We start from the raw sequence: 9,021 nt of genomic DNA, 5'->3' as shown, positions 1-9,021 counted from the left end.
TGCCCCGTGAGTTTAATTTTTAAGGAAGCAAAACTTACGGAGAAAAGTCATGACTATTCAAAATAGGAGCTGCCTTTCTCAAGACATTTTCCTGCCTGAGGCGCCCCCTCATGCCATTCCCTGTAAATAAGTTGAATCTGACTTCAACTGTGGCAATAGAAAAGTATTCTCCATGGAAAGCAAGCTTAGGGGGATGTAGGCCAGGAAGCACATGGCACACACAGCTATGTCCTCCCAACACTTTGGCACCTGCTGCCTGCCCCACAGCATCTGCTGCCTGAGGCAGTTGCCTCATTTTGCCTATATGGTGGGGCCAGCCATGGCTGAATCTAGCCAACTGTCCATTGATCTGTCTGTCAGTAGAATGCCAGATGCCTTTGTCTGGCTACGTTTGAAAACAGAAAGCAAGACCCTTCTGGAAAAGTGCAATTGTCCATAGTCTAATACATCCCTTCACCTGTTTTGCAGGAGCTACCATCAGTTATGCCCTGCCAGCTGCACATCTGGCGTGGGATGCCTTTAGTAAATGTAAAGAGAAAGTTCTGCAGGTGCAACTCTAACTTTTCCCTTCATAGGTGCTGCAATGAGAAGATGATAGGCATATGGACATCTCCTGTCACTGCAGCACCATGAAAGGAGAAGTTCAAGGTGCACCTGCAGAACTTTCTCTTTACATTTGAATTCCTATTTATGAAGCTATGAATAGCATGGACTCTGTTCCAGACTGGATCTGACAACACTGCTCTTTCCATTACCAACACGATGGCGAAGGCTATGCTGCTCCTTTAAATACCAGCACTAAATAAAACTAGCAATGTAATTTTTAGTATATATGCATATTATAAATATCCTTTGCATTCTTACAAATAATGTAGAGAGCATGGTAAACTTTTGTCTCGCTGTGATTTACTTGTGTCTCTGTTTTCCTGTAATTTTATTAGTGTCTAGTGGGTGGAATGCTTTTTAGGGTAAAAACTGAAAGAAGAAACATGCCTAAAAGAATAAGAATAAATCTGAATAACCTGTGGTGCTTTTGCTCCATTCTCCTCATTTTCTATTCACTACAAATTTGTAATGTAAGGTTTTTGTTTTTTTTAAATGTCACAATACACTTCTAATTACACATTGTCATCTTTGTCTGTTCAGTTTCTGGTTTCAGTTTTTTGCCTGCATTGATGACTCCCACTCTGTCAAATATTAGTCATTCATTATACTGAAAGCAGAATGTGCCTCACTGGTGTAACTAGGATTTTTAAAATGCATCCATGAGAATTACAATATTTAAAAACCCCTCAAATAAAATATAATCTATAATCAAGTGGATCGGCTGGATTAGAGCAGTGGTTCATAAGATTAGTCACAGTGCAGGTTTGTAAAGTGAGGCAGGAGGAAGAATCTTCAAGCCTCCCTGTTAACAGCATCAAGGCCAGCCATGATCAGTATTGTGTTTCCTGCTGTCAGTGAAAGCTGATGGCGAGCAGAGCACTTTGGTTTGCAGAAGTGCCTCTGTCTTGTTCTTCCCTTAACTTGCTGTTTTTAATGTTGTGTACCTAGGAAGCCTGGAATTCCTCAGAAGCTTGTCAGAAGTTTCCTGATGAGAGTTTCCCTATTGAGCTTCTCCACAACAGTTCTTTAAACAAAACAAAAAAAAACACTCCCCCTCACCACACTTAAAAGTGTCCTTCCACACCCTGAAGTTTGAATTGCAGGTCACAAACCCACATTTTCCAAAGTAGTGTGAATGCATTATAGTGGCCAACTGTAAGGACGAATTGGGAGAACTGGATAGGGGGATGATTCTTCCCTGTAAATGTTTCCCATGGCAACTTTGTCCAGCAGCCTCAACTGAGTTCTGCTTTGAGGGCCTTGGTGAGTAAGAAGAATGAATACCACTTTGGGAACATTTGCAGGAAGAATGAATGAGCAGGGTAGGATCCAGCTTTTCCCTTTTGATCACTGATTCTTATTAGCAACCAGGGGCGCCAACTTGAATAAAATATTGGGGGGCCCAGGTAACCCCCACCCCGCATAATCACATGACACAGTGCACACACACCATTTGAATGGCAGTGCCCATCAACTTTGGAGTGCCAGTCCCCTCAAATATTTTATGGGGGCGAACCTGTAGAAGTTGGCTCCTATGCCAACAACTGCCCACACAGCCCTGCATTAGCACTGCAACACATGGTTATACAGTGGTACCTCTAGTTACAAACTTAATTCATTCCAGAGGTCCATTCTTAACCTGAAACTAGAGTCGTGCTTTCGCTAATGGGGTCTCTTGCTGCTGCTGCACCGCCGGCGGCGGCACACAATTTCTGTTCAACTCAAGGTAACTCTTCCAGGTTAGCAGAGTTTGTAACCTGAAGCGTTTGTAACCTGAGGCATTTGTAACTCGAGGTACCACTGTATAGGCCATTGCCTTATTCTGAGTTGAATCATTTGGTCTGTCTAGTTCAGTATTGAGTGGCTCTCTGGAGTTTCAGACAGTCTTTCTCAGCCCTCTGCTTGAACATGGAACAGAGAAAAGCACAGGATAGAGGGGGAAAACCAGGCAGTAAAATTTTAGGTGTTTGCCAGTGTCCCACCAGGTATCATTGGACTCCAGCTCCCATCAGCAGTTGTCAACACTGAATGGTCTGAGAGTCCAACATCACCTGCAGGGTCACAGGTTCTCTTTTCCTGGCTTGAAAGTACCTTTCCCATCCATAAAACACAAACATTTTAATGTCCTAAAGTGAACAAGTTCTGTAAGTTCTAATATGCTGAGGCTGCTGACTGGTTACCACCAATCTTCTCCTTCCAGTCTTCAGAAGAGTTTTGCACAAGTTTCTAAGGTATTCGTGTCATTAGAGCTTATACATCAAACAGAGGATGCATATGTATTGTTAAAGATGCATGTATGCCATTAAGCTGCTTTAAAACAGACCGCTTGTCTGAAGCATGAGGTAAGATGCAAGATGAACATCTGATCTAGTGTTTTATTTACATACATGTGTGTGTGAAATGCAATTTGTGAAGCTGAGTACAACAGCTCTCTCTTGCTCATGATCCGCAACAATTGCTGTTCATAGATACGCTGTCTCTGAAACTGCAGTTACGACTAGCCATTGACAGGCTTGTCCTCCATGAATTTCTCTGGTTCCCTTTTAAAGCCAGCCATTGGAGTCCATCACCACATATTGTGGAGCTACTTCCATAGTTGGTGCAAACCTTCATTTGCTTGTCCTCCAACATTCAGCTTCATGGAATAATATTAGGTTCTTGTATTAAGAGAGAAGAAATCCTTCTCTCTCTAGACCTTTTCCACATCGTGCATCATTTTTCACTCTACTAGGCCCCCTGACTTCACAATTTTTGTAAACTAAACAGCCCCAAACAGTCCCTTTCCACAAAAGGGAGTTGCCTCAGGCCCTTTATCATTTTGGTTGCCCTTTTCATAATGTCTAGGGAGAGAATACGAAATGAAACAATCACAACAGAAGAGATGTGAATTGGCCCTAAGTGCTAGTACAGCAAAATTAAGCTAGGCAAATGAGTCCTTGGAGGGCAAGTATGATTTTGTCAGACAAAATTAAGGGAATCTTTGAGATAGGTTTGAAGCACTTTGCATTTAGGATGTGTGTGTGTTTTTAACAAGTGATATTAAGAATGCTATGCAGCCCTGTCATTTGTGAATATCCATCATTAGAAAAAAAATGACTGTACTAATCTGGTTTCAGGGTCAATGTACCTCAATAAAGCCATACAAATACATCACGTGATTAATGTTGTTTGCAAGTAAAACAACATGTATTTCTTGAGATCTCCCTTTTTCAAATAACACAACAAAGCTGCACTAAAGTAATCAGGGTCAACGATATCAACAATATAAGTTACAAAAAAGGACACATATAGTATGTGGCGTCTAACAGGCCCCAAAGTTTTTAAAAACATTGCCATCAGCAAAAGAAATATTTATGTTAATTTATGTTTTAATTTATGCACATTTCTGTTGTTTTCTTACATTGTCCATTTTGTTAGTACTTAACTGAAAACATTGTTTGTCAGTACTTCATGGAAAACCTCAGTAAACAAACAGTAAAATAAAGCAGCATAATGTGCCATTAACATTCATATAACTTAATTATAACAGTCGCACAAGTATAACAGTGCAATAATTACAAGTTGTGAATTACCACTAACAACAACAAATCTCACAGACCTTGCAGTCATATCACAAAGCACCTACGCAACCTAAATCGCCACATTTCACAACTAGATGAGCAGAGCAGACAAAACAGTTACATGAAGCACCTCATTGCTGTGATCTTCTGCAATTGCGTCAACTGCAGAGACCACACCTCCTCCTTTTCTTGCTGTCAGGAGTGGCAGGCCTGACCAGTTCCAAGGCTGTATTTCTTGAAAGTCCAGAGAAGGCTCAACCCATAGTTTCATAAACTCTAGGTCTACTAAACAAGAAGAACTTGTGATGTTCATGCCACCGTGGGTTGTTCAGTTTTCAGAAAAAACTCTACTAGCTACTGTTTGATCAGGTGTTTGGAAGTGTATTCAGAGTGTCCAGCCACTGGTCCAGAGCAGCTCATCTGCCAGCCTGGGCCTTCAAATCTCCAGAAGAATCCTGCCTGTAGGCATCTCAGCATCCATGATTCATTGTGTGACAACACAGAGTGAGGCCTTACAGAGCTGGGCCTTATGGCTTCCTGCTTGTGGGACTTCCTCTCATTGGAGATACAGTTGACTCCCATATTACCAGCTTTTCAACACTGTATAGAGATGTATATTTTCCTTCAGGCCATTGGGACTGGCTGAGCTAATAAATTGTCTTTTTGTTGCAGCTTAGTTGTTTCTATGACAAGTATTGGCTTTATGTTATGTTGATGCGCAGCACTATATCTTAATGTAATGTGATATGCTGCCCTGGGATTCTTCAGACTGAAGGGCTGGTTATTAAATTTTCTTATTTATTTTGACAATGTATATACCACTTCATTACAGTTGTCTCTAAGTGGTGTACAGTGAACTCAACAAATATAATATAGATAAAAAATCAACAAAAAACAGTAAATTAAGAAATACTTTGAATGCCTACTTTTTTTTAAAAAAAAGTCTTCAGTAAGTCCTGGTAGCTCAGCAGGGAGGGGACCTGTCTGATCACACTAGAAGAGAGTTCTTCAAAATTGGGTTCACAATACAGAATGCACAACTTCTGCTGCATATGGCTGTGCATCCATTAATAGTGACTCCTCCAAAAACCAGTAATATAAGGGATATAAGGAACCAGGTAGTGCTTAAAGTATCTTGGACCCAACTTTGTAAATTAATATGGAAACCTTGAACCTGTATGTGTAGTGCAATAAATAAATAAAGAACAAATAAGTGGATGAAGACTACCTAGAGAACATAAGAGTTCCAGAAGACCGACACCAAGTTTTATTATTTTTTTCTCAATGCCATTGACCCAACCTGTTGACAGAGGGTTAACATGGGGTATATAACACAGAAGAAAGCTATTTTTAAAAATAAGCATACATTGTAGAAAATGCAGTTTTAATTTCACACTAGAGATATGGGAAGCGCAAAAAAAAAATCCTTCTGGAATCTTTTTGGTATATGTTTTAAAATACAGTTTATATTTATTTGCAGAAAGTTCACCTTTTAAAAAATACCACCCTTGGGGCTATGTTTTAATTCCCCCCTCCCAAACTCCTAATATGGGCAGACTGTCCTGCTTTAATTTTCCTTGATGCCAAGCACCATAATTAATAACTGATTCTGCTACCTCTGGAATGAAAAGTAATTAAAGAAAGAAAGAAGCCTAAAAATAGGGAGAGACTTCAGCTGCTCCTTCTTCCCCTTCACGTTGCCATTACGATTTGTGAGAGAGGAGATACCGATGCACCTCGGAGATGCTTCTTTTGTGGTTCGGAGGAGAAAGGGGGAGAGATGGGGGCGGCGGCGGCAGACGCGATCCTCGCTGCTACCTTTTCCAGAGGCTGAGGCACAGCAGCGAAGGAAGAGCAGGCACCCCGGCGGCGGCGGCGGCGGCGGCAGCAGCAGCAGCAGTTTCCCCTTTCCCCGGCCCTGACTCTACGGGCGCATGCTCACTTGTGCCCGCAGCCCTGGACCATATTTGTCAGGACTCCTCGAGAGACGGAGAAAAAAAAATAAAGAGAGAGAGAGAATTTGGGGGGGTAAGGAAGCGCCTGGTTCCGACCTGATTGCTAACCCATTAACTGCAATGCACAACGCCGAGGGGTTGCCTTTCCATTGCCTCCCTTTGGCTGAGGATGAAAGTTAAGAGAGAGAGAGATAAAGGGAAGCAAGCGCACCTCCTCTGCCTCCCTTATGAACCGGGAGGAGGAGCGCGCGCGCGGGGGGGGGGGAGAAATAGAAGAGAATTTTCTCCATAAAGGTGCGGGGGGGGGGGAGCGCGCAGAGGGAAGAGTTCCAGCACAGCCTCTCGCCCCGGGGATGGGACCCGAGGTGGTGGGGGAAAGTGGCCCGGCGCCTGCGAAGTGGCCGGGGAGTGTGGGTCGGCCACGGGGGGTTCCTTTCCTAAAAAAGCCCCTAAGTGCGTGAGAGTGAAAGAGGAACAAAAGAGTGGGCGAGGGAGAGCGAGAGAGAGGTGCCTTCGGCGTCCGCGTCCCCCACCCCGCTCGCTTCTTCCCCAACATATGACGGGTAAATTGTGGGGAGAAAAGGGAGGAGGTGGAGGCTGGAGCGGCCGTGGAAATGAGGAGGGCATTTCGCAGCCCCGCACGTCTTGGCGGGCGGAGACCGGCGGGGAGGGAGGGGGGGCGGCGGCGGCGGTTCTGCGGCGTCCTGCCGCCCCGCCACTGGGGAGCCGGCCCGGGTTTTTTTGACACTTCCCCGGGAGTGTCTAGGGAAGGGGGACGGCAGCGCCGCCGCCGCGACAGGGATTTGGGGGAGAGAGGGGTGCGGGTTGCGGAGGGGCCGCCGCAGCCGCTCGCTCGCTCCCTTTTTGTTTACGGGGTTCCCTCAGCCGAGGGAGGGATGGAGGCTTTGAAGCGCGCGGGGAGGAGGAGGGACGGACTTTTCCCACCCAGATTTGGCTGCAGCGGGATATACCGGTTGCATGTGTAACGTGTGTCGTGTCTCCCCTCCTGGAGAAGGGAAGCGGGGGGGGGGGGAGGCCTGCTCGGATCAGCGCGCACGGGCAGCTTCTGAGGGTGTGTTTCCCCCCCCCTTTCTTTTTCGTCAAAGGATTATTCTTATTCTTATTATTAATACTGTTTCTCCTCCTTCTTGTCTCCCCCTTGCAGCTTCTGGACTTTGTGGCGGGCGCGAGCGCGCGCGCGGCGGCGGCGTGTGCATGTGTGTGCCGATATATAGAAATATAATACTGAGCTCCCCAATTCCGCCATTTTGGGCAAACTTTGCACACGCACGCACACACCACACGCGCAGCAGAGACGCTCCTCGCAGTTAGGAGTGGGAGGGAGCGTGTGTGGAAGGGGTGGGGGGAACTCTTGCTCCCCGTGCATGTCTTCTCACTTAAGTGTAAACATAGGTAGGGATTGGGGGCAGCAAATAAACCCCCGTGGGAGATGCGGGGATGTTTTTCCCCCTCTTTTGCGCGTGTGAGTGAGGGTGGGAGAGGTGTGTTTGCATCACATGAACGTGGCTCGTGTGAATTAAGCCTAGCTAGCAGCACACCCGGGTTCCTAATACTCTGCAACAACGCCGCCCGCTTGCTTATATATTCCCCGCTTCCTGTAGTAGCCCTTTACCCATGATGAGCTGCAAACTGACACACTTGTTCCAAGCTCTTCGTGGGGGAGATGGGAAGGCGCTCGGCCCGAGCTCCCCATAACAGAGAGTCCGTAAGTGGGGGGGGGGGGACGGGACTCAAGCCTGCTCTGTGGTGTGTTGCTGTGGAAGATAACAGGAGGTGCGTGGGTAGGTGGGTGGGGGTGTTCTCCGGAGCCCCCTCCCCTTTTATTCTCACACGCGCACAGCAGAAGGAGGAAGTGGGTGAGGAGAAAACTTTGAAAGGGCCGAGCCAACTCCAAAGGGGACCTTCTCAGAAGCGCCTGGCTAAGGGTGGGTGAAAGGGGGCCGGGCTGAGGAGACCAGAAACACGGAGAGAGAAGGGAGACGCCTTCTCCTCAAGGAGGGTGATTTCTCTCTTACGAGCTCGGGAAGGAGAACTAATCCAGAGAGGGAAAGAACCCAGAACCGTTTCTTCTCCCCTCGGAAGAGAGAACCGTCCCGGCCCTTCCTGAAAGTGGGGAGTGCGGGAAGAGAAGGGTAAAAAAACAAAAAAATGTCTCGAGTTTGTTTTAGGCAACCTCCCCTTCCCGGTTTCCGTCGCAGGCTCCGCAACGCAAAAAAACGGGACGCGATTAACAAACAAGAGCAGTGCCTTTCTCTTATTATGCAACTTCCTCAGCCGGGGCACCCGGTCTCTCTCTTTTTCTCTTTCTTTCTTTTCCTTCCCACACGCCTATACACCTTTTGCTCGCCGTGCAACGGCCTCGCCGCCCTCCCCTTGGGCATTTCCTCCAGAGAAAGTGGAGGCGTCGAGGTTATTTCAGGAGCCCCCTCGGAAAGCTGGCTCGCGGCACTTTCTGCTCTTTTACCAAAGGAGGCGAACGGAGAACCTGGGCAGGGGGCTGGCGGAAGGGGGGGACCCTGTTTTGTAGCCTGAAGCGTAGTTTGAATTTGGTAGTTTTTGTTACTGTGGCTTCGTTGCGCCGGGAAGTTGCATGTGAAGGACCTTCGCCTCTCTTCGACCCCTTCCGCCGCTCTTCTTAATTTTAAGAGGGCGGGGGGAGAGAGAGAATATGTAGTATCCTGAGTGATCACAGTGTTCTCCAGAAAAGTTTCAAGTGCAGCAAAATACGCTATTCCAAAACTGGCCAAGGAGGGACCCCTACTGGTGGAACGGAGGTATCCACCCTGGGGATGAAAGTTCAAATTCTGGCCTCCAAGTTTTGCTGTGATTGCACTTCAGAGTTCATGAATTGGTGAGGTATATTCCAAAGGAATGATGTG

At 46.5% G+C, this 9,021-nt stretch overlaps 1 protein-coding gene across 9 annotated transcripts in view; it reads left to right on the top strand.

Annotated features, from left to right (window-relative positions):
- The first annotated feature begins 6,085 nt into the window (after positions 1–6,085).
- Positions 6,086–9,021, top strand: part of L3MBTL3 (L3MBTL histone methyl-lysine binding protein 3) — a 57,818-nt gene continuing 54,882 nt past the window's right edge. Inside the window, exon 1 of one of the 9 annotated variants that reach the window (XM_081907098.1) lies at positions 6,086–6,194. Coding sequence is in view for 1 of the 9 variants with exons in the window: in XM_081907097.1 (XP_081763223.1) it covers positions 7,806–7,843 (38 nt within the window). In the remaining 8 variants the exon portion in view is untranslated. Of the gene's footprint in view, positions 6,195–6,398; positions 6,416–6,453; positions 6,685–6,962; positions 7,194–7,308; positions 7,535–7,567; positions 7,844–7,965; positions 8,068–8,154; positions 8,275–8,476; positions 8,588–9,021 lie in introns of those variants that run through there. The other 8 variants (XM_081907095.1, XM_081907100.1, XM_081907101.1 and 5 more) reach the window with 8 other exon arrangements.

Source organism: Podarcis melisellensis, assembly GCF_964234715.1.
Source record: "Podarcis melisellensis genome assembly, chromosome: 3".
Classification (NCBI taxonomy): domain Eukaryota; kingdom Metazoa; phylum Chordata; class Lepidosauria; order Squamata; family Lacertidae; genus Podarcis; species Podarcis melisellensis.
This window is presented reverse-complemented; position numbering and strand designations above follow the sequence as displayed.